The 16808-nt window shown below is 41.7% G+C and overlaps 1 protein-coding gene across 1 annotated transcript in view; it reads right to left on the reverse strand.

Annotated features, from left to right (window-relative positions):
* The window catches only part of adgrl3.1 (adhesion G protein-coupled receptor L3.1), a 115365-nt gene that overhangs the window by 48281 nt on the left and 50276 nt on the right, over nt 1-16808 (reverse strand). The window contains 3 exon segments of the mRNA XM_025907760.1: nt 5195-5983; nt 7105-7119; nt 13557-13666. Of these exon segments, the coding sequence (XP_025763545.1) occupies nt 5195-5983; nt 7105-7119; nt 13557-13666 (914 nt within the window).

Consider the following 16808-nt stretch of genomic DNA (forward strand, 5'->3'; position numbering starts at 1 on the left):
CTAAACAATCATAAAACAAACTAAGTAACCTCCCTTCACTTTTGCAGAGCCGTGTTATCGTGTGATGTGAATAACTAAAGGACCTAACACAAAGAGAGTTTGCACACAGACTCTCTCTCACACACACAAACAGCTTGCTTTGATGGGCCAAAAATGTTCTGAGGGTTAGTCTAATCAGTGACCTGGTGGAAGATGGTCTCCACTTCAACCAGTAAGTATTTTTCTTTCTCCCCTTAAGCTGGCTTCCAACATTTCCTGCACTGCTAAGCACTGCAGCTTGATTGCAATCTGGTGTCAAGGAGGAGAGGAGAGGAGGGAAGAGGAAGAAGGAAGAAGAGAGAGGCGAGGAGAGGAGAGGAAACGAGAGGAGAAGAAAGGAAAGGAAACGAGAGGAGAGGAGAGGAAAAAGGTGGGGAAGGGATTAAGACAATAGATACTCAGTGCTTGACTTCCTTAGGAAATGTAACTATGCAATTTCAGCCATTAAGAGTTCAAAGGTGAACCTTTACATTTTGTTAACCTGACAATATTGAAAGCAAGGTCATCTTTATATACCAGAAGTAGTCCAGTGTTTAATTACTCTCAAGGACAGATCATTTTGACTCTCTGGTGTATATTTCATTATATTTTCATAAGAATGTTACTTATGAAAACATTTTCAGAGTTTTATTTTATTTTCTCCTTAGCCATTGCTTAAAGCAACGTGCCAATGTGAGAATTGTATTTTTATTAGTAAAACACTTGGAAGTAACTGTCAAACAATATGTTGTCTTTTTGTCTTCTAATTAACTTTTTTTTTCTGCTCTCCAGTTGCCAGAACAAAAAACAATCCACCAGGATTACTCCAAAAAGTTTCACGCAATGTTTCTTTTTTTAAAACCAATTTCAGTGTGTTGCATCTACCCCATAGAATATGCAATCAGACTGTCAGACATGAAATTAGGACCTCGGGTAGATCACAATCCTAAAGAGCTGTGAGTTAGCACTAGAAAGAGTATATATAGCACTTGTGAGAGTGCAGTAAGGTGGAGAAAAACCCCCACACAAGACAAAATGAGAAGAGAGTGAAGACAAGTAAAACAAAGACAGAGAAGGCAGTGCTTCTTAGTTTTAGCCATGTTTTTCCCTCCTACTCTGTAGATGCAGATAACATGAATAATTTTGTGACTTTGTTGGGAAAACTTTTTAAAGTGTGGCAAGGCAGACTGGAGGTGATAAATTATTCAAATGTTTCATCGGAGCCATGCCGCTTGCGTAGGGCAAGTCTCTATAATATGCATGTAAGAAGACGTGATGAAACAACTCCATAAACAGTAGAGAATGAGAGAACGTTTGGGGATTGTGAGGGAGGAGAAAAGGGTGATGCAGAGACAAGTGACTTTGACTTTACATAGGCATTCAGTAGGACTCTATAATATATAGATCTAAAGGACTCTCAATGAAATAGCTCTGTGTGATGTGGGAACTGGTTGGGAGCAGAAAAGGAGGACAGATTAGGCGCTAGATAAGGAAGACAGAGTGAAAAACAGGGGAAAAAATCCACTGACTGAAAGAGAAAGATGTATGAGCAGGACGGAGGAAATGTTAAGATTCCTGTCATTGTGAGGGCATGTGTTTGTGTGAGAGGCAGGGAGAGGAAGAATGTCGATTTAACAGAGAGAAATTCAAACATAACAATAAATGCAGAGGGTGCAGTTTACTTTCTCGTTAGGTACCAAGGGAGAAAAAAAAATGCATTTCAAATAGAAAAATTTCTGCTCCGTGTTACATCAATGACACGACAGAGACGACCTGCACATCATATGTTAGCCCGAGCTGAAATAAACCTGCTTATTTGTTTCTCCCCTGCGATCCCCTTTAAATCCTTCAATGTGAAACTAGACCCGATATTTTCAGCACCGGGGTAAATAAACATGACCTTTAAATACCTCAAACTTTGTATCTGTTAATTTAGGTTGTCAAAAATGTTTAGATCTGATATCCATTGTTGCATTGTTCACGTGTTCGGTGTGGACATTACTGGTGAAGGAAGCTGTGTTGAACGGCAATCTTTCCAAATGCAAATAAATAAATAAATAAAATCAAACATGGTTATATATGGGGATTATATTTCACATAATACAGATCTTTCTCTTGTACCTCCCTGTGATCCTTCCCAGTGAATCAAATCAAACACCCAAACTGCTGCATAGCTAACAGAAGCTAGCATCTAGCTAGAATACGTGGCTGATGTTGACTTCAACACTTAAAGGGAAACCTCCTCACCACCTTTCTGTGGCTTTTGACCAAATATATTTGTCAGAGTTCATGCTTCTTTTGTCTTTAGGGTGTAGTGAAACGGCGAGGCTGAAAGAAAAATAGGCTAAAGACGTGTCTTTGCTGTTGCTTTGTCCGAACAGGTGAATATAACAGCTATCAATCACTGGAGGAGAACATCAACAACCGCCAAATCGCCTGAAAACGCAGCTGTCTTTTTCTTATTCGTGACTGAGGTCATTAATACATCATCGGTGTTTGTGCAATTGTTCTCCCTGCCAGTAGAGGGAGCAAAACAAATCCACACTGCATGTTTAGCTGCTAGGTTGTTTTGCTAGTGTACAATGACCTCTGACTACACAGTAGCCTAATTCAGCATGCTAAAATAATATGATTGCAATATATTATTATTTTTTTAACCACAGCCTAATACAAGTCGGTTTATCTTTTCCATTTTTACTTTAAATAAGAGTACATTTACATGAGTTCAGTCTTTCAGCATGCCGTCCCTGCCCTGTTGTTCACATTGAAATGTGTGTTCCAAAAGCAAACAGTGCAAGCGCTTCAGACTGAATTCTTTTAAACCATTTGCCTTTTGTCATCCGGACGCAACAAAGTAATTGGTTCTCTCTGCGTTGTACCCCAATTACACTCAGCTCTCAGTGGCCTACCTCATCCTTCTCTCCGAGCATGGCCCATTTCCTGCCTCATTTTATATCTTAAGAAGTCCATATGAGCCGAAACAAAAACAAGGCGCGCATTAAGCCACATCAGTAATGAGTGGAAACCCTCAGAATGGCTCTTTTTCTTTGGTCTGTTTCCTGGACTGACTAAGAGACATGTGATCATACTCACAGCAGTATATGCTGAATGCATTTAGTTAGTGAATAAAATGGTCGAATACCTTCTCTAGTTTTGGAAGGCATGAAGGGCAAAACACTGTGCCAAAATGCAACAAAATAAAAATTTAATGAGCTATTGCCTCGCTTTAGGAAGAATGAGAGACTCGTGCAGTTAAGCCAGTTAAATTATTTCTTGTCTTCACTGAGTGACGGAGTGAAGCGAGGAGGAAAGTAAAAGTGTGGAGCAGCATTGATTGTATGTATTTATCCCCCGCTGGTCAGCAGTCTGGCTTGTTGCTGTGCACTGGAGGTCATTCTTCACATTGAATCCCCATTGATCTCCTCTTTAGAGCCTCCTGAGACACCCCGAGCTCTATTATGAGAGTGTTCACACTCACCAATAAACGCGAATGCACGCTCATGAATAGAGAAATAAACCCGTACTGTAAGTACATTAGCACATGGGTATGGATATTATTATGCATGTCTAAACACACACATAAGCATATTTTTACACCATGGCCCCCCTCCACATACAGCACACTGATCGGTAGAAACCAAGTTTAATGCTGCCTCTCTCTATAATTTCTTGTACTGTGCCTCCTAACTGCTTGTAAGAGCATGCGTTAATTCAGACATCATTTAATAAGACACGCAGCCAGACTGCCTTGACCACTCCATAGAAAGGTGCTGAAAGGCAATTACGCTGGGCAAATAGCCCTTCAGGCTCCAGGGGCCTAAGCCCTTCCATCCAGAGGGAAGGAAGAAGGGAGGGTGTACTCTAACCTCACACCAGAGTTATATGAGTCACCCTTGGTTAGATAGACAGAATTCCTAGTGCTTTTAAACAGATACAGCAATTCTATTTAAAACACGTGCTGCTTGTTAACCCTAATGAGTCACCTTATCAGCTGGATTTATGACCCTGTATCGAAGTACTTTGACCTTTATTTGACCTGATCCATGGATGACCCCGCCCCCTACGCTTAATCGTGTAAAGAATTTTGATTTGCATCTGTTATTTCTGACACAAAAACACAAAAATGAACCAGGTTTGCGGTGCTCAAAGAATTGAAAAGCTGCACTGGCTAGAAAAAGTGTCCTTTTGTGTACTCCAGTGTCAGGCTGTAATCATCTGCTGCTGTAATACAAACAACCTGTCTCTCAAGACATATACCTATTAAAATTTAAACTGCTTTCCTCTTTTAAAAGTAATAGTTTGCTTTGCGCTTTAGCACCGACACAGGGAAATTGCAGATTTTAGTCAGTTTGCATGGTGAGAACATTTGGTAGCAGATACATATGAATGGATAAAAAGCAAACAAAAAAGTGCATGTAACAGCTTAAAATGTGTTCAGATTGTCATCCTATATGGATGTGAAAGCACCATCAGTTCCCCCGCCTTCCAGATACTCCTGGCTCCACTCGAGAGGAATGCATTATGATTTGTTAAGCAGCTGGGGAAACTAAAGAGAAAGCTGGCAAGTGGTACATTAAAAGCCAAGAGGCATTTACGGTATTACATCATTGGAGATAGTATTCTTCTGAAGGTAGAGATCAAGGTAGCCTTTATGATATCTTTCTCATTTACGTGTAGAGGAATCTACTGCCATCTGACATCAACAGCTTCAGTGGCAGTGGTATATGTAGGACCAGCTGTAAAAGTTTTTCTTTTTTGACTTCTGAAAACATGCAGATATCACAAGTGGGGTGGTGGGGGAACAGTCGTAATTGAGAATCATGACAGCACAGATGGTGCTTTTCTTTTTCTTCCTCTTCAAGTTATTTTGAAGAATTAATTATTGGAGGCAGATTACTGCCTATAAGTATTCCTTATGTCACAAGAAAAATGATTTTTTTTCTTTAATGTTAACATTAAAAAAGCCAAGGTAGTTCACTCGAAGATTTAAAAGAAATCACATCACGGGCTGGTCATCACTTTCAGTACCAAAGACATTCTCTAACCGCCATAATTTTCTTCTGGCTCACACATATAGTAACGTGAAATTGGAAATCATTAAGAGAAGATGATAAAACGAGGTGGAGTGATGAGAAAGAGGTAGAGAAGGGAATCTTAGACTTTGGCTTGGACCTACCATTGTTGCCGAAGTCGAGCGAGTACTTGACCACGTGGTAGTTATTCCACACATACAGCAGGTTGTCTCTAGGGTTATAATCCACTGCAGCTATGTACTGGTAGGAATTAGGGAAGGGTATGTTAACCGTCATTTCTTTCCCCTTATCAGTGTTGTACATGTAGTCAATCTTGTTCCCCGTGCCTTCGTTGTCATCATCTTCGTAGACGGTTTTGACAACATAAAGGACTCCGCAGATCATGAACGCATTGGAGGCAGAGCGCTTGTCGTAGCTCGTGTCCCAGGAGCCTTCGATGCGCAGGGTGTAGGGATTGAGCTGGCTCACCACGATGCGCCCATTGTTCTGCTCCGTTGCGTAGATCACCCACAGACCGTTCTCATCCACCGCCAGGTCAATGTCCGACTTGCCCCCCCAGCGGTAGGGCGACGTGTCGTGGTAGTTGGCGTTGGCAATAATCGCCTCACCGCTCTTGATGCGCGTGCGCAGGTCAAACTTTACGATGTTGCGGGTCCGCTCCTTGTTGAAGAACAGCGCACCGTCATACACGACAAAGCCAGTGCCGTCCACGCGATGCGGCAGTTTGTATGTGGTGGTGGGACGGCCTGCGATGAAGTCCTCCTTCGATGAATACTCAGTCAGCGTGTCCGTGCGGTATGGTGTCCAGGGCATGTAGTAGATCTTGTCAGAGGCCTGCAGCGGGTCTTTGCACCAAGCACCAGACTGATGGTCCGATTCAAAGAGATGTTCGCTTTGGTAAACTCCCCGAAGAATGCCGGGGCACAGAAACACTGAGGAACAAAAGAAAACATTTTCACATTAGATAAGTTTAAATTACACGGCTGATGTAAAATGTCAACTGTTCTCAGTAGAGTTCCTGACAGAGCTTTTGAAATGTTTGCCTCCATTCATACGTGTTTCTAAAAAAACATAACAGAGTATTTTAACTTAACCACCGGTGAGTGATGATGACATGATAGGCTTACTGTGTTGTGATTTGGATGTTGTATAGTCACTGTCATTGTTAAGCACAGCAACAGTATGCCTTCTATTCAACAGATAATACGATGCTCTCACAGCGAAAAGATGAAGAGAAAATGGCACATTTTGTTCTACTTCCACCCTTTCCCTCTATTCCCATTTCTCCCTCCCTCCTCAGCTCCTCATTAGTCTCACAGCTCTTTCTTCCTTTCTCTCCCTTTCTATTTCTGTCAGGAACAACCAACTGTAGAACCAAACACATCTTTTATCGTCTGCTGTTTTTGCACTTGTTACAATAATTCTTTTCCCACTCCACGCTCACTATTCTCCTCTTGGAATACTGGGGTCATGTTTTATGAGGGATGTGGGAGAACTAGTAAATTCTGGGAAGCCAGTGCGACAAGAGTCATTGGAACCTTTGTAATTCAACTGGAATGTTGTCACATAAGCATATATATATATATCTACAGAGCAGATCCACATAGAGTTGCCAGATGTGCACTGTGGTTTTCCCATTTTCTCAAATAATATAATTCCAGATCCCACGCATAAGGCTCTGACTGTTGATTGAATTTTCACTGGCTATCTGTTTTCATTTCATGAGGGAAGCATTTTAAATATTAAACGTCCACGTAACTCTCTGATCATTGGCTCGTCACAAAAACGTGCTCGGCCCATTGGAGAGTTCGTTAAGAAGCATTCTACACATACCGCAGAATAACGTGAGCGGAGTGTGTCTAATGAGAACCAGTAGTTCTAAATTGCTTCTATATGCTGAGATCAAGCTGTCTTAATATAGCAGCAGTGACAATGAAGAGATGTCATGCTGCCACGAGGTACAAAACACTTCAAGCGCTGGCATCAAAAAGTGACGCCCAATCCCGGATTTTGAGCGTGTGCGAATGTGGGCGTGCTTGCTTCACAGACTTACCTTTTTGTTCTACTTCTGCACCAGCCATAGGCAAAAGATTTGAAGAAAAAAAGAAAGCACAAGAGCGAGAAAGAAAGAGATAGAGACAAGAGACAAAAATAGATTAATGATGCAATAATAAGGAAATCATGATAATACAATCTCAGATCTCCATAATCGGCCTCATATTTCATTCTAACCTTGTGAGAGTGCCAGGATGCTCTCCATGTGTGATTGGTAATAACATTACATAAGCGTCTGAGGAGACTGCACTGCAATGGGGAAGCTATTTGACAGTATTCAACTCACATATGTTGCACACGCGCATGTGGGCAGACAGAGATGCACATGTCAGGCAGACACAGAACGAGGGAGGGAAGACAAAATGAGAGCAAACACACAGGAGCATGGCACAACACGCTCAAGCACACATGTTCACGCTGTCCGCGGTGGTCCTCAACCCGATGCAGGACAAAATAGAGCAATGCAAAATGACCTGAGATAATGAGCTCTTTAATGTATGCTAATAGCGGCGGCGCAATGAAAACCAGAAAATTTATTTGATTACTGGGATTGCTTTTCAGTGGACCAGCCAAAACTGCCACATTAAAATGCTTTCTGGTGCACAGTGGGTGAGCTAATGCTTGGTGTATGTCATGTCATCTTGTGTGCCTCTGAAAATGAGAGTGAAGGCATCTCTTGGGCAAGCAGGAGCATACTAAAAGAGCTGGCTTGCTTCAATCCCAACACCAGTTCCCAGTCTATTACATTCAAAGCATTATCCTTAAAAATCTGCGAGGATTGTTCATGTTGCCCGGCAATGAAATGTGCACAATTGCCTGGAACCTCTTAAACATATGAATTCCATTCCACCTTGGTCCCAGAGGGACTGAGAGGAATGTGAACACGGCAGAAACTTAATCCTGCAGGCAGTGCCCTTGTGTCTTTCAAGACTTAGAGACCTGCTGAATGGAACTAGTCCCATGAGAAAGGTGTGTGTGTGGGTGTATGTGTGGGTGTGGGTAGGGGAGAGGAAGGCAGAGTCTTCAAAGGAAAAAACATTTGGAAGAACTTCCAGACCTCACATGTTTACATATATCACAGATGCACTACATACTGCACGCTGCATGTCTTAATTCTTTACTACATTAAACCCCAAACTTATCCTCAACCACAAGGCATACACAAACACATGTGGCACACAGAACACACACACACACACCTTCATACACAGGCAACCATTAAATCCTAAGCTCATGAAAAATGCATGGTAACTTGCGCGGCTTAGCACAACTCCCGATAAATAAGCAATCTCCGAAAGAAGATCATGTTAAACCTAAAACAAGTGTGTACATCCGTGTGTGCACGTGTGTGTGTGTGTGTGTCCCTGCGAGGTAAGATATAAAAAGGTTCGTCACAAGAAAACAGTTCCCTTGTGAGAAAATCTTGGAAAGAAAGCAGATAGTCTGTCTAGGCAGAGGGGTGTGCGCGATAGAACGACACACACACATCGGCATCCGTACATATAAATAACACAAAGAAAGGCATCGCAGTGGAGAAGACGAGGATTAATGACACCAAACAATGAGGCCTTCACATTACCTCAGGCTCTTACGGAGCCTCGCAGACACAGAGGAAAACACACAGAGTTCAAGGTTGCCAGCAACTAATAGATTTCAAATGAAAAAGTGTGGCAGCAACAAGTAAACCAAATGGCACACAAAATGTCAGACAAATGTCATTCAATTTGTACTGCTGCTCGTTGTTTCACCAGATTAATGGATATCTCTGTTGGTGAGCTCATTGCAGGGTTGTTCTGCGGTATCTCTCTTTTAATCTTGAGGACAAGGGTAAGAAATGAAAGTTTGTCATAACAGTCATTGATTTTTTTTTTTCCTCTCCAGTGCAGACGGTCTGACAGAGCGAATATAGGGTGGTCGGATATTTATTGAAACCTCAAGGTTTTCTCAAGGGCAGCTCGAGCATGCAAGATGATGCAAGAGATGAAAAGTCTTTTGTGCTACTGCTAATTAAACTGCTGAGTGTAGCTAAAAGAGAAAGAGGAGGGAAAAATATGGACTTATGACAACTTGCCAGAAACGCGTCCTTGTTTCCAAGAAAACGTCAACAAGAAAGCATCTTCTCTCACGCTGTGTTATTCATAATTGAATTCTGCAGAGGTAGCGGCGTGTTTTTATCTATCCAGTATCTTTGACTGATCATTTGCAAAAACCACTAGGACTGCACTATTGAATATTTAGCTATGCAGCTACTGTGAAAAAAACCCCAACTAATTTATTCCTAGCATGGCTTTGAATGAATATCAGCAATAACGCAAACTGCAACGGTGTGTTGTGAGGATGTGTCGCCTGACTAGTTTGATTTAATAAAAATCATGTAATTATTCATTAATATCTTCAGTAAAATGGTCTGAAAAAATCTGTAATTATACGAACAACTTTTACACCCATACCTTGCATGCCTTTCGTTTTAGTTCATTTCTCTGTTTTCTATTTTTATTTCTCATACACACACACACACACACACAGAGAAGCTGTGTTAACCTAACTGTGCTGCTGTGTAAAGATAATTAGCATTTTTATTGAAAATGTATGGTTTATTAAGTAGGTATTCGTCTAGGAGGAAAGACAGTGTGTGCTCACAAGTGTGTGTAATGTGTGTGTATGCGTGGGGGGCGCCGACATGCCCGTGTGTGTGTTTCTACAGACAACGAGTGGCGACAGCAGCCTTACCGCTATCATCTGTGATCTCCAATCAGCTCAGCCGGCTAAAGCCCAAGGTCGTTTATGGGCGCAGACGTTTTCTACTTTCTTTCTCTTTTTCATTATTCTATTCTTTTTCTCCTGTCCTCTCATCCTCACCTGCTATTCTATTGCATTATTTCATCCTGTTCTTTCACCCCTCCCACTCGCCTCGTTCATTCTCACCCAGTACCTCCTCTGTATCTCTCCTACTTCCCCCAAACCAAACCCTGTCCACCTCTCACCCTGTGTCTTTTATCAGTTAATTCATTCTTTCTGTTCCCTGTCTGCTGGCCTCGTCTAACCTATTTCTCTATTTCTCTCTCTATCTCTGTTTCAGCTGTCGCTCTGCCGTCTCTCCTTCTGTCTCATTGGTTCCTTTCCCATCTTCCCTTGCTCTCTCCGGGAAACAAAAAAAAATGCCTGCATATGTGCCCACATAAACACACACACACGCATATACTGTACATGCATGTACAGAGAGAGACACAAACACACAAGCACTTTCCCCCCACAAAACATGCACATATACACACACGCCCACACAAGGAAGCACACACAGACGCACACAAACAGGGCTTCTCATGTCACTGTGATGAAGTTATTCCAAGGGTCCAATCTGACAGAAGTCTTTAATTGGACAGACAAGAAGGTGATTTTATCTTTTAATTAGCTTTCCTATTGAGCCAAGTTCTATTGTCTAAAATAGACTGCATGGGTATTGCATAACATATCACTGGCTTTTCTGATTAATACACTAAATGTGGGAGTAGGCTAATTGCTTCATAACAGCAGCCGGGAGAGCCAGGGTATACCACATAAAGATGAGGAAACGGATAGACATAATCCTAAGTGTTCCTGGCTTTTTTAACGGACGAACATGAATGAAACAATACGTATCATGTGTCTGCTCTTCAGCAGCACACATTTGCTGAGATTGAATCTGTCCACGCACCAGAGTTGCCTTGGAGAAGCACTTTGTACAGCGGTGTGCTAATGTATGGATATTTATAGTCTGCCTGCAGTGCGATGAGCAAGTATACACAGGTGGCTAATTACTGCCAAAGCTAGCTGGCTAGTTTGGCACACGACTGCCACACACTCGTACCACAGAGAGTCGGAGAGAGAAAGAGACAGCACTTGATTGTAGCTTTGGACAAGAGCCAAAAACCTACAGTGCAGTGAAGAGAGATGAGGAGTTGCGAGGGGTAGCGCAAGCCAAAAAAAATCCTCGGGAAAAAAAAAAAAATTAAATAAAAGCAGGCGAGATGGAGGAGCAAAATTTCCCTGAAAACTGAACCGCACATAATTAAATTACCTGTTTTACAACCCACTTTGAGAATTGTTTACTATATCTATGCAGAGCGAAACGCACCTACTCTACTCGATTGGCAGCGCTCAGGCAAAGTATGCCTGCGCTTTAAAGTCGATCGGCTCATTTCCTTTCCATGCGGCTGGCCTGTGATAAGCAACACCTGGCCTTACAGGTGACTGCAAGGGTTCAGGTGGTTACACTCAACAGACAGCACCGCCACCAGCGCGCTCGACGTCAGGGGAGATCTGCTCGAGTGGATCCCTTGACGTTATAGTTATTTGAGCGCACAAAAGCCAAGCCTGCTTATAAATGATGACATATTAAAAATGCAGCTGGTATTCATTTCAGAACAAATTTCATTACACTATCATATAGTGAATCTATCATAGAAGCCCCTCCTCTATTGATCCATCTTGATTTACAACACTTTGCAGATATTTCATCACTTATTGTCTAACAAAATGCATCTTTCACGACGATGCCGCTGGCAGCATTGATTTGCGGTGTCAAACGCGCCAGTGTGAATGTTGACGACTGAAACTCCAGCCCAAATGTCAGGAGTGCCTTCTTCTAAGTTACAAGCAATATTATGACTTTTAAAAAAGAATTGATTTTATAAATATTTGATCCATTCCGTGTGAAGGTTATGTGAAAGGTTTCACTTTTTTTATACATCACATTTTTCCCCTGTTGGACTTTTCCCATGGCTAAGCACACACGCGAGCAAGGCAGTGTATCACACAGCTACCTGATCCAGCCTGAACTCTTCAATCAGTACACAGCAGATGCTAATGTACTGTCAAAAGCTCTCTCTCTCTCTCTCTCCTTCACTGTCTTTTTCTCCAATGCATCACCTCCCTCTCTCCATCCCGCCCTCTGTTAGCTGAGCTCGCTAATGACTTTGATTTCAGATACTGTGTATTTTCGTGGGGACACTGTTACCCTGACTGACCCATTGTTTATCAGATCCAAAAACACAACTCGTCTCCTTTTGCACTCTGTCGTTTTTTGAATCACTATTCTTTACACTGACAAATCCATTAAATAAGGAGCGCTGTATTTTCAAGCAGGTGTGCGGTTATATCAAATAAAAACACGGAACATGCAGACAAGTCTTGAATGAATGAGAGACGAGTGAAAACACACACTGCTACAGAGTCTTTTTTGATGCCTGCGTGTGTGTGCTGTGCGTGCGTGGTGGGGCATTAAGCAGGTATCAGGTTGTGTTTCCATCTGCTCCAGAGAGGGCTCTGATAGTCCTATTATTTAATCTGCTGGTCATTCTAGACGCCAGGCAAGAGCCGTTTAGCCAGACATAATTGAATGCTTCAGTGTGGGAGATCACCTTGGCCGTCTGTATGGACTGCGGTGCCAAGGCCGTAGACAAATCTAAAGTGCATCTGTTATTTCTTACTTTAGGAGGGCTTTTGCATAAAGCGTGTGTGGGTTATGAGGGCAAAGTTAAACTTCTTTACATCTCTTTGGAAATTGACCTTTTGATACAAAGAATGCAGAAATAAGCTTTTCAGTTCCAACTCTGTATGTCCTCTTGACTGTATTGCTTAGAACTGTTCTACCACAGTCATGTTTATAGCTTTACAAGCCAGACATGTATCACAGTCAGGTAAAAAAAAATAAAATTAATCTCCAATCCAATCTGACGGCAATGTTTGAAAATATCAAGCGGAATTTTCTAACTGATAAAGTAATATTTTGGCATCGTTACTTTGTTCACCTGAAATTTTTACTTGATGATTAACATATCTCTTCTCATTTCATTGGAGGTGCAATGTCATTTTGACGCATTCCCTTTTCATCTTTTATGCTTTACCTAACTTCTGTCGGGTTTTGTGGCTTTCACATATGCAACTGCAGCCTGAACAAAGTACCTGTTGATGCCTGTTGTGATGGGAAAATGACTGAGGGGCTAGTATTCGCATGAGATTTAACTTTTTCATTAAACAGACACAACCACCTGCATTCTAACTTTGCTGGAATGTAGTGAAAAATAAACATCAAGGACAAAAAAAAATCTAATCCACTAAGTCATCACGCTGATCCCTTATGCATTTGTTCTGAAGCGAGTTGTAACCCACATTCTAGTGGAAAAGATTTTTAAAAAGCCACTTTAAAAAGCCCTCTCAGTCTCTTACCACCTGGTCAAAGGTCACATCACCATCTGTAATCATCTGAGACTGCCCTTGTTTCTCATCCTTGCTACCTTTGACTTTCCCGGAGGGGGGGAGAGGCATAATATTATAACTTCCATGTAAAGTTACTGTGGCACCAAGCTGCTGAAGTTTTTGCTGCCTGGCATAACAAAAACTGCAATTTATTCATATACTGAAGAGTGGTGGAATATTTTTTTTAAAAAGAAAGAGAGAGAGAGTACTTACTGTAAGGAACGCACTCATACTGGACTTCAAGGTATTTGTATGTGCCGGGGCAGGGATCGGGAAAGACGTCGGGGCCGGCCACCACAGCACACTGCGTACGGTTGTTGCATCTACATAGACAGATAGATGGGATAGATGGATAGCGTCAGTTGAAAACATCCACAAATCAATTGAAAGACCTGTAACATGATACAATTCAGCAGCACCACAAACTACATTTTCCAAAATGATCGCGCAGCTGAATCAGCCTTCTGTAAAAGGTTTAAAACAAAAACGGAACACCACAGCCATCGAGGAGCCGGGATTTATTGCAGGGCTGTTGTACTGGGGTTGCATCATTTTTTTTTTTCAGCTGGATCCCAAGCACGCTACGCCGCAAAACGCATATCCTGATATCATGTGATATAATGTAGAGCGAGATCTATTTTATCCGCCGAGTCATCCTGACACTCGAGAGTCTTCTCTGCTTAAGGACTCTTCATGTTGACACTAGAGCAGACGATACGGCCTTACCCGGTACCTGAAGTGAACATAACAGTAATGGATTCACCGAGTTCACTTGTACACAAAGGTGGCCCACAATGGATACAGAAGAGCTGTGGCACAAGGACACTTCTGTGTTGAATGTATGTGGGTGTCTGTGTGCACCTGCACGAGTGTGTGAAGCAATAACCTATGCCTTTAAGATTATTTTGCCCCAGACTTTAGATAATTAATTCTAATTACCAGGGGGCCCTCTCCTCTGACACACAAAAAGTAAGTATTACTCACTCTTATTAACACAGGTTGTGCAAGGCAGCACACGATGTAGTATATACCCTGTGTGTCTTTTAGGGTTTCTGCTTACACGCGTGTATATGAGCAGCTGTGAAAATGCATACATGACATTTACGTGTCAGTTTCACTGAACATTTCATAGCTGCTCCTCACAACCACAAAAGATTTGCTGGTGCATGACTGAAGCGCATATGTTACGATGATGCATGCGTGTAATAACATAAAACGCGCACTTTATCTTAGTTGTACTTCCAAGTTTAAATGAGCTACAAAAGCGCACGACTGAAACATATTTCTTATACAAGAATAGCAACAACAGACAAATGAGAAAAAGCTATTTTTAAAATGTCGATGACCATCTCTTTCATATTAATTAGCACAACTTCTCTCTCCCTCTGTGCACACCTGTCATACAGAAGACATTTACATTCAAAACATTCATATTCTCCCATTGAGATATTTTTAATGAGCATACAGAACCCCTCAAGTCTCTTTTCCTACAATACCATTCAACAATTTGCATAATGAAATATTCATAGGAGCTAATTTAATTATTAGTTCAATATTCACATGTAACACAGAGAACTAATGTAGCCTAGAAAGAACTAACTCCCCTTAATTTTTTGGAGCTTGGCGTCTCTCGCTGACCAGCGTGTCTCTGATCACGTGAGGGTTTATTGGAATTTGTAATGGTTTCAAACTCTTTGTGTTGTGAAGTCTGTCATATTCTAACAATACCCACCCATCTTCTCTCCCTCCTCTCTTTTTTCTCGCCTCTGTGCTTTTTAATTTCTTGCCCTGGTACCTTCATCATCGGTCACCTGTCATCAGTGAGAGCTGTGGGCCGAGGGGGGGCGGGGGACACAAAACTGACACAGTGCCACAACTTTCCTCACAGCACCCACCAAAGGTCACGAATGGCTGGCACTCACTGGTGAATCAGAGCACAAAACTCCCTTTAACGACCTCACATAACTTTCTAAAGTTAAAAAAAAAACAACAACAACTAGCCGCTAGTTATGATGTCTTCACACTGAAGAGACACAGTGGCTGAGAAAGCTCAATATAAGAAAAGTGATGGAGCCAGCCAGGAATTGCTGTGAATTTAAGCTTATTTGCTAACAGCACAAATGAATAGCCAACTTTAATAGCTTCAAAAAGTCACAAAACACATCTATCTTCTTATCATGTGGGCTACTTAGAGCTTGTGTCTGGAAATATTTGCAGTGGTAGAGATGTCAACTTGATGAATGTTTTCTTAGTTATGTTGTGTTTCGAGTGTTTGCATGTGTTATCGTGGGCTGCGGCGCTTTGAACTCTCCGAGTCACTGAAGTGACAACCCGTCTGAAAAAAAGAGTAAAATATTCCAGTAAATGTTTATGTTTCATGTCTAAGTCCTGTAAGATTTCCATATCTCACACGATGATTTACACATGGAAGTGACATCACGTTTGATCACCTGTAGAATTATTTTGTGCCAGAAAGTGCAAAAAAGTAAACCGTAATATGAGACACAAAGATTATAGAAAACACATAATAGTGAAAACATTAAAATCGAACAAGTCTTTTTTTCTGTTTCTTGTACATATTATTAAAACTAACAACTGAAATCAATATATATATATGTATTTTATTACACTATATAGTGTGATAAATTACATTAAATCATGTATGCCTGATCCAGGGAATCCAGGGCTGAAGAAAACAACAGATAAAAATGAGTTTGAGGGAAAAGTGAGAGAAATGTTAGTCTTTGCAGTAGCCATGGGTATGTGTAATTGTCAATATATTTCTGCTTCATGTAAAAAAAATGGCTCAGGGCTCTCGTGGCTGAATCATGAGCACTGAAGGTTATTGACTATTATTTTAAATAAAAGCTATCAAGCAAAGATTTGGCATAATCTTCTCTTGCGAGCTATATCTCTCTGCTATCACTCCTTCTTTCTCTGTCTATTTTTGTCTGCACTACCTTTTTTCTTCCTCCCCACACTCTCTAAGCCAAGATAATAAACCAATTTCTTTTTTCAGCCTTTGTCCTCATCCTTCCCGCCTAGGAATTATTCCTCACTGTTCCTCCTTCTTTGTCTCTCATTCCGACTGCCTGTTTTTTTCCGTCTGTTTATCTGTCTTAAACCCACTTAGCAGCAGTTTCCTAAGTCACACCCAGATATATGTGGTAGGCTGCTTATTGCTGCTGCCGTTCTCTCTTTTTCTCTCCTCTCTCCCCGCTTAATACCTTTCTCATCCCCGCCTCCCTCAGGGCGTCATCTCCAGCCTCCCCCTGTTTCTCCCTCGATCCTTCCATCCTTAGTAAAGCCTCTGCTGACGTCACCGTTCTGTCTGAGGCAGTAGTCTGAGTCAGGTCCAAAAAAGACTCCCTTATGTTCCCAGTACCTCCATCTCATTCTTTATTTGTCAACGTTACTTTCATTTCCTCACTGCCAACATGTTTATCCAGAAGCCTAACAAAACAC

Source organism: Oreochromis niloticus, linkage group LG6 (assembly GCF_001858045.2).
Source record: "Oreochromis niloticus isolate F11D_XX linkage group LG6, O_niloticus_UMD_NMBU, whole genome shotgun sequence".
Classification (NCBI taxonomy): domain Eukaryota; kingdom Metazoa; phylum Chordata; class Actinopteri; order Cichliformes; family Cichlidae; genus Oreochromis; species Oreochromis niloticus.